Here is a 16,349-nt window from a genome sequence, read left to right as displayed (position 1 = left end):
CTCAGCCCCCACGGCTGTCGCGTTTTAGGTCGGTCTGCCAGCTTTCTGGTCACAAGTCTGAGGCGGTTCAACCAGAAATGCCAACATTGATCGTCAGTGTGTGTTTTTGATACCCAAAGTGTGAGTCATCAGCATGGCAGTGACCCGAGGGTGGCTGCCGGGGGGTCGCGGCGTGACGCGGCGCGGCGGAGTGTGAGTCGGGACAGAGGAGAAAATCCCTTCTCCGTCTCCTTTTCCATCCCATCCTTTCGTTACCAATCACTCCTTGATTCAGATCTGGATCTCATTTCAGCTTCAGAAAACTGAAAAAAGGAGAAAAAAAAGAAAGAAAAAACCCTGAAAGAGCCTGAAAGAGGAGATGCCTATGAAGTCAGGCCTTCAAGTCTTTGTTGTTATATTTACCGCCCACCCTCCCATCTCTCCCCTCAGACAGATTTGACTTTCTTCTCTGCATCAGCAGCGAATGAAATCACTCTGGTTTCCTTTGCAGCTTGTCCTCCCATCTCCAAAGCGATAAAGCAAGCTGTGGGGGAAAAATAAATAAATAAAAACACGCAAGTGACGGAAAGTCATTAAGACGGCGAATGAATAAATAAACAGATTATTCGTGATCAACATGCGAGGGGAGGAGGGCAGCTGGCACCGAGCGTCGGGATGGAATCCTGGCAGATTTCTGGCGATCTTGGTCAGCCACTTCAAGATGTCCTCCCCTCCCCTCCCCGCGCTCTCCCCAACCCGCCGAACCACAACAAGGCAAAAGGGCCCTTATTGGAATTAACAAGCTCATACTTTTGCAATTTGCGCACACACGCAAACAGCGCCAAGGAGCGCGCGCGACTCTTGGGAGCTGATTTACAGGAGGAGCAACGCGGCGCTGCCGCCGCTCCCGCACGCAAACGAAGACGGCCCGTAAGCTGCAGTTTATGGGCCCCCCAAACACTCGGCCGCAGTTACTGTTTCTGACGCGTCACCGCGTGGAAAAGTCCGTGAAATGGCGCGAGCCCAGCGGACGGCAACGTGAAGAACCGAGCCGCCGCGTGGCGTTTTAAAACACAAACCGCTAAAAGAAAATGTTTCAGTGTCTCGAGCAAAACATGAAGTTCTTCTCCATTGGAACTTACGTCATGAGACGTCAGTCTAATTGTCCTCGTCCGGCGGGATTCTCGCGTGAGAAATTTGCAGCTCGTGCTCCTGGGGTCAGCTAGCTACAGCACCAGGAACATGAGGAATGTTCCGTCTGCTCCCGCCTGCTGTGGTCCGTCCAGCTCCTGAAGCTCTGCTGTGAACTAGGTGGGAAAGGCCAGGTCGATTAATCTGCGTCATGTCCTGTTAACACGATGAAATGTTCGATTAATCACGCGCGCTAGCATTGGACGCCCTTGCAGATATTTCAGATTTTTCCACCGTTTTGTCGTTTTCCTTTCACACTCTTCGCACAGCGCCGTGGTGGCGAAGAAGGTGGACTGTGACATTTATTTTAGGATATATGAAGTCACTGGAGGTGCCGAGAGAATGCATGTTGTCATGTTTCATCTTCAATGAAGACATGGAAAAAAAGGAATGCAAAAAATATTATTTTTGTTTGTCGCTGTGCCCTGCCACTTTGTTTGAATGTTTTCTTCAGACTGAGCCAAATACATTTTTCATTGGTTGTCTGAAACAGTCCTGTGCTACTCCCCATTTTCAAATGTCACTTGACTTGTTCAAATAGCATTGGTCCCAAAAAATGTCCACCCGAAAACCCCTTTAAAAGCAAAGCAAGTGTCTGTCGACTGCCTGCGAGTCTTGTCTAGACACTAAATGTTGTCGCCAGCGTGGCGCCCGGTTGGAAGTGCCGCTGCCATGTACGCTCAAAGTTCATAGTTCCCTATTAGTATGAGGCCATTGTAATAATCAGACAGATGCTGGCTGCTCAGTCACAGTGATCAACATTAGATTGGCATGGGAACTGGCACCGGGGCAGGTTGGCACTCTGCTGGCTGGACCCATGAGGGAGTTATGTCCTCTTCAGACACAACGAGGAATGCCCGACACGTCTCGCCGTCTTTTCAACCATTAACCCGGATATACGAGGCATTTCTGCCCGCTTTGTGGATATGAAGCGCATACGAAGCCATCGGTGGTAAGATGGCGTCGGGCCGCTGTGGTTTGAGGTGTCAAAAGGGCAGCGCCTGAGGGTCGCGCCGCCTGTAAGCGAGAGCAGGATACCTAGAGCGTGAACAGAGACTGGGAATGAGTCGTCCCTCTTCAGCTCCCCACTCCCCCACGCCGCCCGTCGTCCCCACCGCCTCTACGCAAAGATAAATAAAGAGGCTAAAAGCCGAGGAGACGCGGCAGAAAGGGGCTTTTGTGGCTTCCGAGTGGGGTCCCTTTCATGACAGTTCCCACAGCACTGGGCCTGCGATGACATTCACCATGTTTCACACACGCTTGATGGGGCCTGTGACTGCGGTGACTTTCGCTGGTGCTGGGGCCCCCAGACGGGACGGCGAGGGCCCCCTCCCCACCCCCCAAGAGCCACAGGCAGCCATTGTGCTGTCGCCGCGGAAACCAGCCTCTTTATGTCAGACATGTTTTTCTGTTTGTTTTCTTTTTTATGTCTTTAATGTGGCCAAAGAAGGGAGTTGGGTGGGAAGGGGGGGAGATGTTTCCCCAATCACCTCCCCCAAACCCCGTCTCAGTACCCATCTTCCTTCTCTTCCCAACAATCCATCCAGAGTTGAACCCCCAACCCACCCCCACCCTGCCGCCAGTCTTCCCCCTGGAGATTGTCATTTGTAAAGCGCTTTGCTTGGACAGCCCCGTATCTTTGTCGCGGTGTTGCGGCCTCCCTCTCACTCAGCTCCTTTTTATCTGTACTTCATGAGGTTTTGGCACAAACCCCCCGGCACTTTTTCTTCCTGTGCTGAAAAAGGGGAGAGAGAAAATGCTTATGTACACAACTCTCCAAAACAACTTCTCGCTCAAAGAATTCTGCCTTTCCCACACCAAGTTAATTTCCTTCATAAGATTAAACAAACCAACCAAAAACAAAATAAAAAGGGAATAAAGGGGAAGACTGGGGTTAGGGATTTGGGTGCGTTGAAAAAAAAAAAAGGTTTTGATTTACATTTTCAAAAAGAAAAAAAAAATGCCAGAAGAGGATGCCCCAAAGTCTTCCAGTGAGAAAAACAGACTTTAAAAAGCCAAACTGTTACTATATTTAAGCACTTGAAGAATGTATTTTGGTGCCATGACTCAAAGGCACGCGGGCGCTCCTCCGTAATCAGTCCATTCTGACTGCGCTCCTCTGCCACATCACACACGGCACGGAGCCTTTTATGAGCCTCAGAGAGAGCTGAGGAGGAAGAAGGAAAAAGTGAAAAATCAAAGGGTTCAAGGCTAATCCACCCGACCGACCCACCCCCACCCGCCCGGGCCACTCGTGTGACTGTGTCTGATTTGATGACTGGGAAGGGGGGGGTAAGTGGAAAAGGTGGTGGAAGCAGGGGTTAGGGGTTGTTAAGAGTCGGCTAATATTAGCCTGCTTAAGTTTTTTTTTTTTGTTCGGAAGCTGCTGTATTTCACGTTTATGGGGGGAAACAAATGTTTTACGGCATGCTGCCATGTGAGGTTTCATTTCTCCGTCAGCTACGGATTTATGTTGTGAAATAAAACCCCCAGCGTTCTGCAGAAATGTTCATACCCCTCACTTCCACAGACTCTTGTTGGGATTTTATGGGATAAATCACACAAACTAGTTAATGTGAAGCGGAATACAAAAAATTTTAAGAAATATTTTCTGTAAATAAAAATGTGAACACTCCGAATGGCTTGTATTTTTATTGAGTCTGCATCAGTGCAATGTTAGAAAGTCATCTATATTAGAGTATTAGCTTTGCACAATCCCGCTATCCCCCAATTTTTCTTTCCAACATAGTCCAAATCCATTTAGGTTGGATAGAGAACGTCCATAAACCTCCATTTTTAAGTCTTGAGAAAGGTTCTCGATGGGTTTAGGGCTGTACTACAGATATTTGCATCGCATTTCCACCAGTTGCCCCGTCAACAGATTTTCGGCTACCTGCAGCTCTTTTCAATGTTTACATGTTTGCTGTTATTGTGTGATCTGTAATGACCAAATAAAATTGTAATTCAGTGCAATGTCTTTTTTTAAAGAAACGTTTTAAGTCAATTCAGCATTGCTTTTCTGTATCAGATCGGTATCGGCTGACGATACAAATATCTGTATTGTATCGGAAGCAAAAAAAGTTGTAACATGACATGAAAATCCTTAAGTGGCATCAATAGTTTCAGGGCGTGTGTGCTTTTTTTCATTTCAAAACAAATGAGATCACCACCTGCTCCTCAGAGAACGATGTGAAAACATTACAATTTAGATGACTCAGAAATTGGTTCAGTGGAGCTCTCACAAGCCCGCAGACAAAGACGCTCAGGCACTCCAGCCCACCGCTCCCTGACAGCCTCTCACTTTCCCAAATCCCCCGTCTAACTTTACACCTCAGATTAGAGTCCTATCAGGGAAGGTTTCCTGCTCGCACCTCGTTCTGACGGCAGTTCACAAGGATGAGCATAAGCCCCCTGCCTCCACAAAAAAGAGAAGGAGAAAAGGAGAAGTACCACCAAGTGCTCTACTGGGTCGTTTTTAGTTTTCCAAGAAGGGGGTTATGCTGGATGTGTTTGGAAAGAAATGAGGCTTTGATGAGGGGAGGATGTTGATAATAATGGAAGGCATTTTCATCTCTTCAGTGGACTCTTTATTGGCGCACGGACAAAACTTTTATGGGTAAACAATTCTCAGAATTATTACACTGGAGGCACAAGCTAATAAATTTGAATTTCTGTCTGCTCCTTTGCTTTTCTTATCTTACCCCAAGATTTGAGATTAAGAAAAACAATCAAATGCATTTGAGAAAACAAAGAAGAATGAGATTTGAGAATTATTATTTTCAGGGAATCCTACTACACTTACATAGCCCTGGTTGAAAAGCTCTTATGACTTGTAAACTGCATATCATTTAATGTCATAATGTTGATAGTATTGGCATTTTTCAGGGTTATGACAGAACGCAAAGCCACCTCGAGCCTGCACATTCTGCCTGCCAAAGCTTTTCGTGTGGTCCCCCAGACTTGATAGGGACACATAAAAAGAAACTTGGAGACAACAATTGTGTGCTCAAATATTAATTTAGCGGTCAAATCGAAAGAGGTTTTAAAACAGTCAAATTACATCAGTCCCTGCATTTTTATTTTTTAATTTTTTGTGACTCCACAGTCGTGGAAATTCTCACAAAATAAATTGATTCCAGAATCATTTTCTGCTAATGCATCATCGTGAGTTCAATCAAAAATTGTCTGTAACATCAGATTTAAGTGACTGCTAACTCCCACCTGCAGGCGGCAGTATTTCTTTCTTCTACTGCGCTGCTGCCTCAGCCTTACTTGATGTCCAGGATCAGCCTGGCGACTAACAAAGGCGACACTTACCATCAGGAATAAGCGCAAGAACAATTGAACAAGAACAAAAAAGTGAAATGGGAAAGTGTGTATTTTTCTTTTTTGCATGATTTTGATTATGCAAATAATAATAATAATGACAGTAATAGTTACCCAGTAATTATGCACGTCCAGATATTCTAAGAAAACCAAAACTTCCCATTTGCTTTCTTAAACATTCATGTTTGAGGTTTATTAATACTTTTGACTTAACCAAGTGCATTGCAGCTGGTGATTAATAAAAATAATCGTCAAACGACTTGCCTAATAATTAAGCACACAGTGTACATGTTTATAAATTCACCGCCCACTCCTCTTCATCTTTTATTGTTCCTCCCTGCTCTGGTGGTTTGGGTGGAGCTTGGATACTAGTTTCTAAAAACGTTTCACTAATGAGATTTTAGCAGAAAGAGAAAAAAAAAATGTCAGTAAAAACTAATTTCATTTGTTTGTTTAGATATTTTTGTCTTGAGCTAAAGTAAAAAGAGAGACACGAAGGACAGAGACGGGGAAAGAAAGTGGCCGACCAAATAAAGCTGTTGCCGCATCAAAACTTTAGGGCAAGAATTATATTTCAGATAGCTGGACATTAGAGATGCACCGATCCAATAGTAATATTTGTATCGGCCCCGATATTATAAAAGACATTCTAGATGAGGCAACGGTGGCAATGCGCCTGATGCATAAGGGCAGATCTGTTCAGTCTAATTTCATACTTTGTGCTCTGATTTTATTTTAGATTTTATTTAGAATTCCTGGTTGCACTTTATGGACCACTCAAATAAAAGTGTATCCCTATTTAAGCTAATCTTTTATTTTTACCGATATGTTTCTTCAGAAAAAACTGAAGTTTTTCCCATCGACTATTGAGAGGAATAAATAGTTTATTAAATGTATTTTTCTTAATAAAAAAAACAAACAAACAAACAAAAAAAAACAAGATAGTGGTTCACCACTTAAGTTGTTTTATTTCATATAAGAAACAAACTTTTTGGATGACTGATGACTTCAAATGTAACATTTAAAAAACAAACAAACATAGTAACCATACGAAACATGTGATCAGATATGTTATTAACATTTTTGTCCAAAACCATAAACATAAGTGAAAGAAATTTTTCCACCTACATAAATTGACAAACTGAGCAGAAAAATAAAGAGGAAAGCAGCAAAGGCGTCCAATGGTAACTTGGAAGATCCGCAGCTCAATGGACAACTTTTAGATGGACAGTCCACAAATTTTACCTTTGGGAAAACAAAATCCAGAGCTTAGAACAACACGGTTCAAACCACTGGGCATCAACAACAATGAAATGAACTTTCTCCTCTTTTTAAAACATTTTACTGCACCAGAGGCCTTTGACAGTCACCACACAGGAAATGGGCAGAGAGGAGAAAGAAACCCGAGTCTGCTGCACTGAGGATTGTTGTCTCAGCACCATGGAGCGCATCCTGTAAACCTTTGACCTGGAAAGATGAAGACAAATTTCAGTACAAAAAAATAAATAAATAAAATAATCAGTTGCAAAATGTTTGACATGTAACAATCAGAAAGGTCCAACAACAAAAACATCATCAAGACTAAAACAGATCTAAAAGAGTGATTTGTCATAAAACGATATGACGTAGATATCCCAAGATATGTACAACCTGGGACAAAAAGTCCTTATGTTATGATCTAACCTTAATATTTGTAATATTAAGGTTGGACTAAAATGCAGACAGAGGTTTGGAATAATCTAAGGGATTCATTATATAAACAGAAACTGAACAACTTATAGGTCGTAAGCAGCGACACAGCAGGGGAAACGTAGTTAGTGACCAGATGTAACCATGGAAAGACCAAAGAACGACATACACAGAGAGGGACAGAGGTGGATAATGTCATGGTCAACAAGTGATAAGTCACACCAGTTACTGTCAGGATGAAGGAACTGAAGGAATAGAGACAAATGAACAAAGAGAATTTGTGAAACTAACAAGAAACAGACAGGAACACTAATCTCGAGACACAAAATCCAAAAGCACAAATGTAGATAAACTACGAGACCAAAAACACAAGGGAATGAGCAAGAGAGCGAGATCTAAGTAAATAAACAACAATGAAACGATCAAAATGGAAACACAAATGAGACCCAAAGCACAAACACCCAAGGATCATAACACCTTAATTAAGAAAGTTTCACTGGCAAGACTTAAGACTGAGGACCTCAACACAATTTAGCTATTGTGGTGAGTCTTGAAAACTGATGTTCACAAACACTTTCTACTCGGTCTGATGTGGCTTGAGCTGTTTTACAAAGAAGAATGGACAAAAACATTTGGTGTCTCGCTGTTCAAAACTGGTAGGGAAAACGCACACCAAATTCCTATAAAACTTGTAGCTGCAACTTGACAAAATGGCACATGCAAAGGCACTGCCTGTTGTAGATTATTGGTGACTTTGGCTTTGTCTCTCAGTTAAAGTCAAAACTTGTGAAGCTGACTTTGCTACAGTAAAGGATTCTTTGATCTTTTGGATATAGCTGTGGCGAAGACGGCCAGCCAACCAGCCATCGCTGAGGCCCTGCGATACCGGAAGCTGGCGGTCTGGGACGGCTTCGTTTGCCACTCTGCTCTGAGGCTAAATATACGATGATAAAAAGGCTGGCAGATTTATTTCTGACTCATGCTTGTTGTCCTCTTCCATAGGAACAGAAAAGACAGAGCAAGAGACAGACGTCTCCAGAACACAGAGGAACATTAAGTGATAATTACAGAGAGATAGATGGCCATAGAAAGTCGAGGTTCACCCCCGTCTCTTGCTTTGCTCTTTCTGTCCCTCAGCCACCACAGAGAGTGGCGTCTCCGAGCTAAAGAGGGGCGCCCACTGTATTAGACTTGCAATGATTGGCTATGATTGCATTATTTCATCCTGTGAAGGATAAAAGGACAGCAACACATACTCCCCACATGCCTTTATACACCACTCAGTGATCAATGTCTCCTCAAAAACCAAACATGGGCCCCCTTTCTTGTTTTTTAAACATCCCTACACATGAAGCTATAAATGCTTCAAACTTAAACATTGTCTTTATCTTTTTCAACTGAGTGCTCTTAAGCACACAAGTATGCCCCTAAGCTCACATACACACACGCACGCACACGCAAAAACACACTCATGCTCCACCATGTACTCGACTTCACCACCAGTCTACCGCACTCCTCTCAAAGCTCTTTGATCCCCGGTCGAGGGTCCTCTCCGCGGTGCCTCCGTCTGAATTCCAGAGATTCTGGGATAATTCAAACGTTTCACGGCACATACTTGGTCCCCCCAGGAGACAGTGGCGGAGATGGAAAATGCCACCATGGTCCCCGGCTCACTCTCCCTCCATTGTCTCTAGTCTTTAATCAGGCCCTCTCTGCGGCTCCCGCTGCCACCGTGGTGTGTTGTCTCAGCCTGGGAAAATGCCGGCCTAAGTGGCTGTTATGAGCTGAGGCGCAGACCACAGGGACCCAGCGGAGTGCCGTTGGAGCCCTCTGTGCCAGCCGTGGGTCTCCGAGTGGCTAACGCACACAATGAGTGAGGTCCCGCGTTCAGAGGCGACCTTACATAACAGCAGTGATCGCTACATCTATTTACTTTTCTCGTCTGGCTTTCCATCGGTAAATCACGCGCCGTCATAATCACAGGCATGGGGCAAAGCCCGATCATAAATCGCCAATGTTATTTGTTCCTAAAGGGTTGCTGGGTGTAAACCGGCGTTAAACTGTCACCCGGATTGGTGGCATTGAAGGAGCTTCACGGTCTTGAGTGTGGAAGGCCTGCATGAGAGGGAGTTTCCTGCCATGAAGTCAACAAATGACCAAAACAAAAGGCCTTGTGTTCCCCTGAGGCGCAGTGAGAAGAAGAAGGTCAGCACCCAGAACTACCACAAAGCTTAACCTAATTAAGTTTCGTTTCGGGTTCTAGTCGTTGCACATGGGTCAACTGGCCCTTGATGACTTTGCGTCAAGTTTACAAGGCCTAAACCGAACCCCTGCTGGGCTATGGTACTTTATATTTAGCATGAATAAAGTATTTTTTTTCTTTTTGAGGTACCGTAAATTTTATTTTGCAAAAAAAAAAAAAAGAGAAAGAGAGAAGAGGCTCAAGTGTGGCGGTTCTGTGGTTCCATCAGGCCAACACGAAGCCTTTGTGTTCACGCTGTTTGCCATGGGAAAATATCTGAAACAAATAAGTTGCCTGGTCGGCACCCATCAGTGCAAAGAACACTTCTAAAAGCTGCGGATTGTGCATCGAGGGTGTGGTGCAGCTCTAAAGGAACTTCTTGTTTATCCCCGCTGCTTCTGAAAATGAGAAAGGAACTATTTTCTTTCCAAAATGGAAGGCAAATAAACAAGTATTCATGAGCAGACAATGAGGGCAGGCGGGTGTGCTGCTGCGGGCTCAAAGTGGTGCAAGAGGGAAAGGAGGCGATTATCATCCAGATCACTGGCAGGACGTTTTGTAACTTATACTGGCGGTGACAAAGACGAATAATGTTTTAGGGAGAATTTAGAGCTTTTTAAACGAATCGTCACATTTTTGCAAGGCTTTTGAAGTAAAAATGTATTTTCACTTAGAATACCTCGCAAAAGTATTTATACCCCTTGAATACATGTAAAATTCTCTACAATTACAACCACAAATTGTCATTTATTGGGAACTTATATGACAGATCTACTCAAAGCAATGCTTAATTATAAAGCAAAACGCAAGAAATTAACAGTTTTCAAAATTTATTTTACAAATAAAAATACGCATTATGCCTCCCAGTGCCAGTACTTTGGGGAACCAGCTTCCAAAACAATTACAACAATCTTGGCACTGGTTCTTAATTTGATTTAGGTCTGGACCTTGACTAGGCCATTCACATTTATGAATATGCTCCGGTTTGCCAGCTACTCCTTACCACAGCCTTACTTGTAAAATTTTTTTTAATCATGTGATTGAAATGGGGTATCCTGTAGGCACAATGCGACTAGTTGCAGTATTATGTGTTTAGTGTTTTTTTTTTATGTCTTTGATATCGCTCATTACCGGGTCGCTTTACCCGGTAATGAGCGCCTCGTTTCCATGTCCTCTACATGGCCTGCTGAAAACTTTAAATGAGACTTATTTTGGTGCTCTTACAGCAACTGTATTATCCAAATTTATGGAACCCACAACAAACAGTTTTCCTCTCGGCAGATTCTTGCACCTCAGCCATGAATTGGTGCAGGTCCCCAGAGTTACCGTGGACATCTTGGCTAATTCTCCAATTAATGCTCTCCTTGCCCGACCTGTCAGTTCGGTCGGGCAAACTAAACCGCTAAAAGACATGCAAATAGTGTGCATGTCTTTTAGCGGTTGCCTCACACTGGATGCTGCAGTCCTCTATGAGATGTTTGAAGTTTGGGATTATTGTTTTATAGCCTAATCCTGCTTTAAACTTCTTCTTGACTGTGTTCCCTTTTCTTTGTGGTTTTTGTTCTCTCATCTTCTCTAACAAACATAATAGCTGAATTTAGACTTGAATAAAATTACACAATTACAATTAACTGAAGGCAATAGAGTGCACTGGATTTTATTTAGTGGTGTTTAAGTAATCAAGGCTGAATTTACATGTTACACTTTCCTGTTTTTTATTTGAAAGAAAAAAAAATGTGGATAGGTATGCGCCATCTTCCTTCCTATTCACATTTTTGCACCAATTAATCCATATAGAAAGGATTTAAATTTTTATCTGTGAGAGCAACTCTGCATAGCCTACACATAAAGCTGAGTGCTAAATGCATTCTGGAAGAGAACAAAATACTGCAACACAGCATGTGAAGACAAGCATGTTTGTGATTGTTGCATTATCCAGTCACAGTGACATTTTTTGCAACATTTGTAAACATTTCAGAAACAAATACAATAGTGTTTAAAGTGTGTCCTTCATTTATGCCTTCTTTATCTCTGTTGTTTCTTCTTCTGTGTCATTTTCTTTCTTTTTTTTTCTGTGGGCAGCAGAAAAATCAGTTTAGCACCCAAAATTAATACAGGCAGTATTTTTCAATCACCAGCAAATACCGGAACAGCACTTTCCACACTTTCAGTCATTAGGGCCCTACGACACGGTGTGACGAAACGGACTCCGTGAGGACGTCCGTGACGTCACCAACGCCGTTTCACGTCCAACGCGAGGGAGAGACGCGGCGTTTGACTCTCGCTCGGTCCAATGATTGGACGAGGAAATTGTACGTAATTGTTTAACGAAAGCGGAAGTCTTTGCTTTTGTAGGGTATGGGACAATGAGTCCTGCAGGCTGCTGTCTTTCTTTCCCGAGTAGGTTTATAGAGTACTTCTGAGAACACAGGTAAGTCAGTCATGAAAGGGTTTATAGTATGAAACGCTTCGTTAAGGCCTGCTGCGTGACGCAGCTGTGTTGTGTCGCTCGACTAAGCATTAGCAGCTAGCTAGTGCTAGTCACGTTAGCAAACAGAGCAGAGCGTAAATCACTTCCTGTGTAGTTTTAAGTCATTCTAACAAAGCATTTGATCCCATTTTTACCCCCCGATAATCACCCGCAGGGTTTGTTTTTGTTCCTCCCACCTGCTAGAATCACGGAGAAGGAGAAACATGGAGGTTCCCTGTTATCTGCCCAAATTGCTGTTTGAGCTCAATGAGCAGCGAAAGCGAGACTTCTTCTGCGACTGCAGTATCCTGGTGGAGGGGCGTGTATTCAAAGCCCACCGTAACGTGCTGTTTGCTGGAAGCGGCTATTTCCGGGCTCTTTTGGTTCACTACCTGCAGGTGAGGATTACACTGCTTCTCTCTGTTCTCCATCAGACAGAAGCAGTGTTCTTACACATTTTGTGTAAGAATGTGCAGTGTTTTAGAGTAAATGCTTGGGTTAAAGTGTCATCTTCAAAACTCATGAAATATTTTAAGGAAGATTACAAATTAATCAATGTTTCAGTTATTATTTATCAAGGCAGCTGTAAGCAGGGCAGTTTTTGGTTTAGAAGTCTGTGTTTCAGCATTTTTGCAATTTTCTAAAAAAGTAAATAAATAAATTCCACATGAGAGGAGCATAAAACTGAATGCTGTTTCTTCATGTTTGATTTTTATTCTGGGGATGAAGAGTAGATTTTATCAAAAGACCTGAGTGATCTGGAAGGTTGACACAACAACAAGAGCACAGATCTTGTATGTATTTTGGCGCTAATCCATTCAGTGATTTATGAAATCAGTGTTTAAAGTCTTTTATCTGAGTTTCAAAGTATTTTGTCTGAGTTAAAGAGAGCCAGTTTAAGGACTCTACAACTGGGGTGACTTGCTCCATTTTCCTATTTTTAGTGAGAATGCGAGCGGCATTGATTCAACTGACTTTTTATACAGACTTTTAAAATACACTGTTGCCATTATCAATGTGACAAAATGACTCATTGATGAGTTTCTCTAGCTCTTGCTGGGACATTACTCCTTTGATCCTGGAAATGTTGTTCAGGTGATGGAAGTCTGACTTTGTAACTGTCTTTAGGTGTGTCTGAAAGTTATGGTCAGAGATTATAACAGCACCAAGATTTCAGATTCGACTGGTGGTGTTTAGCTGTAATAACTGAAGTTGACCCGTTGGGTCCAAAGTTAACTTCAGTTTTGTTTCCATTCAGCTGGAGAGATTTATCTTATTACTTGTTCTAATCTGAGCTAGCACAAGCATGTAGCTTTTAAAGAAACCCCAAAGGGCCCCAAAATGTAACCTTGGGATACCCCACCTGTGACTTCTGTCCGCTCTGACAAGAAGTTACTTATTGACACAAAGTTGTTTCTGTTCCTGCACCAGAGAGTCCTACCCAGCTCTCCAGTTGCTTAATCAGAATATCATTGTCAGTGTCAATAGTGTCGAATGTTGCTCTGAGATCCAAAAGTACTGGCACTGTGGTTCTGCCACAGTCCGTATGTCTTTGAACTCTTTGACAGGGGCAGTCTCAGTACTGTGGTGAGCTCTGAAACTGGACTGAAAGCTAGAAAACAAATCATACAGTTTTTTGCAGAAATACTTCTTTATCATTTTAAAATCAAAATGAAATCTGATTAAAAAAAAAATAATATGCCTAAATATAATTTGGGCATATTCAGTTAATTGTGGATGAATTTATCTACATGTTAAGTACATTGGTTAAATGTAATTGGTACATAACATTACACTGAAGGTTCAAGCTGTTACACAAAATCATTAACTGATGTTTCAGAACAGTTCAAAGCCATGTGTTTGCAGATTTCTAGTTTTAAATTTGGGAATGACTTTTCAGGACAGCGGACAGCGCTACAGCACAGCGTCGCTGGACATCGTGACAGCCGACGCCTTCTCTGTCATCCTCGACTTCCTCTATTCTGGCCGCTTGGCTCTTAACAGCAACAACGTGATTGAGGTGATGTCAGCGGCTAGCTATCTGCAGATGACAGAGCTCGTGAACTTCTGTAAAGAGTACATCCACTCATCTTTGGAGATTTGCAACAAGGATAAGGAGAGGACCACGAAGAAAGAGAACCAGAAGGACAATGAAGCAACTGGTCCCGCGGACAGCGGAACTCCTTCTGCATCCGTCGCTGGGGGCACAGGTGTTACAGGGACAAGTCCAGAGGCTGCAGAAGTAGATGGGGGGTCGGGTTTAGGTCCTGAGGAAGGGACTTCAACAAGTACCCCCTTGTCTACCGCAGTTGCCACCCCAGGAGGCTCAAGTAGAAACATTGACAGCGCTTACTCCTCTAGGGAGGGGTTTCCATCTGGGAGGGAAGACCAAAAGGGTCACATGGATCAGACTAATCTCTCATCCTCCTCATCTTCTGCTTTGACCCCAGAGTTGGTGAACCCTAAAATAGAGTATGACCCTGATGAGGAACTCATAGAGTCCCCCGACACCAAAGACCTTGCGCCATATCCTGGGTCCTCTCTGCATGGCACACACCATAGCAGGTTACTTCAAAGTCCCTCAGCCTCCAATGAGAGGTCCCCTTTAGGATACAGCCCTTCATTTAACACCCGACAGCTGATGGAGATTCTGTCCAGAGGTGAAGGCCCCCGAGGCCCCAGTCCTGTGGGGGACCGAGCAGGTCAGCGCTTCAACCAAGGACTTGGCAGCAGCACAGGAAGTAGCAGAATGGATGAAAGTTTGGGCTTTGTTGGGTCATCTATAATGGAGATCCAGTCTGATTGGCTCGGAGAGGACACAGGTAATTACATTCAGTCAGTTTTAACAGTCAATGAATGAGCTACAATAACCTAAGACCAAGTTAAATATAATAAATCAGAAAGCAGAAGATTTGTATGTATTCAGTTGTCGCCTTTCTTCCCCTGCAGGCGATGGCTTGGTCGTGCCAGTAAAACTCCACAAGTGCCCTTTCTGTCCATACACTGCCAAGCAGAAAGGAATCATGAAGAGACACATCCGCTGCCACACCGGAGAGAGGCCCTTCCCCTGTCCCATGTGTGGCAAGAGGTTCACACGACAGGAGCATCTCCGGACCCACGCCCTTAGTGTAAGAGTGAAGTGTGACCATCATGTTTTTTTTATGTACACCATTTTGTTAGTATGACTTGTCCTACAATCTTCAGTAATCATTTTAATGTTTTTTTTTTCCAATTAAATATAAAGCATCTCACAAATGTGACAACTTTTGGTATTTCATGGTGAGGCCTGTACAAACACCATGGGGTCTTGGTTTTGTGTGGGACTGTGGCTGAATGCAGTAATTCTGCCTGAAGTGATTACTGACAAACTCATGAGCCCAGCGATACCAATGCCCGCTCTTCTATGTATGGTTGAGTGTTCCTGTTTCTTACAAACTCTAATCCGAGTCAAAACAATGCCCACTGTGTGTCTGTCCATAGGTTCACAGGCACTACTGGCCAGTATCATGCAAGAGCTGCAGGCGAACGTTCACAGGGTCAAACGTCTCCCCGGGATTGAGGCGTTTCGGTATTTGCGACAGCTGCAACTGCGTGACCACCACTCATGAAGATTCTGCGCCCGCTGACCCGTCCAGCCAGCCAGAGCCCATGGTGCGTGCGGATGGGACCACAGACTGGTCAAGCTTTATGGACGATGTGGACGAGGTGGAGGTCGGCAGAGTGGAGGACTTGGTGGAGAAACAGATGCTGGAAAGACAGCTTGCTGAATGCTCTGATGTCAGTCATACACTGTGAATTTTACCATCAACGAGTAATAAAACATGGCCTCGTTGCACTTATTATTATTGCAAAATTATTTATTTATTCACTCACTCACTCATTTGTGTCCTGAATTTCCGGTCCAAAGCTGCCTGTCAACGTGTGTCAGTGATTAGCTAGTCGCAGGAAACCTGTCCGAAATCATGTGTAGCTGTAACTTTAAATTTCAAATGTGTACAGTGCCAACAAAGTATTCACGGCTGTTTGCTTTTTCAGAACCTTCTGGAACTTGAATAATTAAACACGATTTAAAATGGAGTTGGAGCGTGCGCCTGTGTCTGCCTTGTCATTATGGAGATTTGTTTGGCGCTTGATAGAAAAGGATCATTTCACAAATCTTGTTTAAAATTCAGCACATGGATGCTTTTTTTTGCATTGTACTTGGATGTTAAGAAATTTACATTTCTCTCTGAGTTGCTGTACAGAGAAATGGAAGATTTTGTTCTTGTCCAGTAGGATCGGGGTTGAGACGTCAATCATGAATTCAAATAAATAAATGTCTCTGAACACCTGGCGCCTCCGTTTGTGTGTACTGCACTGAAAATGGTGACAGTGATCAATAAGCATTTCTCCATCTGCATTCTTGAAGTTTACCAGGCTCGTGAAAGCGGAGGTGCCCACAGACGTGCTGCC

At 43.5% G+C, this 16,349-nt stretch overlaps 1 protein-coding gene across 1 annotated transcript; it reads left to right on the top strand.

Annotated features, from left to right (window-relative positions):
- The first annotated feature begins 11,737 nt into the window (after positions 1-11,737).
- zbtb8b (zinc finger and BTB domain containing 8B) lies at positions 11,738-16,225 on the top strand. Its single transcript, XM_055056021.1, has 5 exons — positions 11,738-11,858; positions 12,102-12,295; positions 13,798-14,719; positions 14,847-15,025; positions 15,378-16,225. The coding sequence occupies exons 2-5, from the start codon at positions 12,122-12,124 to the stop codon at positions 15,690-15,692; spliced, it is 1,590 nt and encodes a 529-aa protein (XP_054911996.1). The 5' UTR covers positions 11,738-11,858; positions 12,102-12,121; the 3' UTR covers positions 15,693-16,225.
- The last annotated feature ends 124 nt before the right edge of the window (positions 16,226-16,349 follow it).

This window comes from Poeciliopsis prolifica, unplaced genomic scaffold, assembly GCF_027474105.1.
Source record: "Poeciliopsis prolifica strain line A6 unplaced genomic scaffold, Auburn_PproV2 SCAFFOLD043, whole genome shotgun sequence".
Classification (NCBI taxonomy): Eukaryota; Metazoa; Chordata; class Actinopteri; order Cyprinodontiformes; family Poeciliidae; genus Poeciliopsis; species Poeciliopsis prolifica.
This window is presented reverse-complemented; position numbering and strand designations above follow the sequence as displayed.

What these genes read in the sequence shown, in the direction of transcription:
- zbtb8b (XM_055056021.1), top strand. Translation starts at nt 12,122, where the DNA reads ATGGAGGTTCCCTGTTATCTGCCCAAATTGCTGTTTGAGCTCAATGAG. An exon ending in TTGGCTCGGAGAGGACACAG is followed by an intron (nt 14,720 to 14,846) that starts GTAATTACATTC and finishes CTTCCCCTGCAG; the next exon opens with GCGATGGCTTGGTCGTGCCA. An exon ending in TCCGGACCCACGCCCTTAGT is followed by an intron (nt 15,026 to 15,377) that starts GTAAGAGTGAAG and finishes GTCTGTCCATAG; the next exon opens with GTTCACAGGCACTACTGGCC.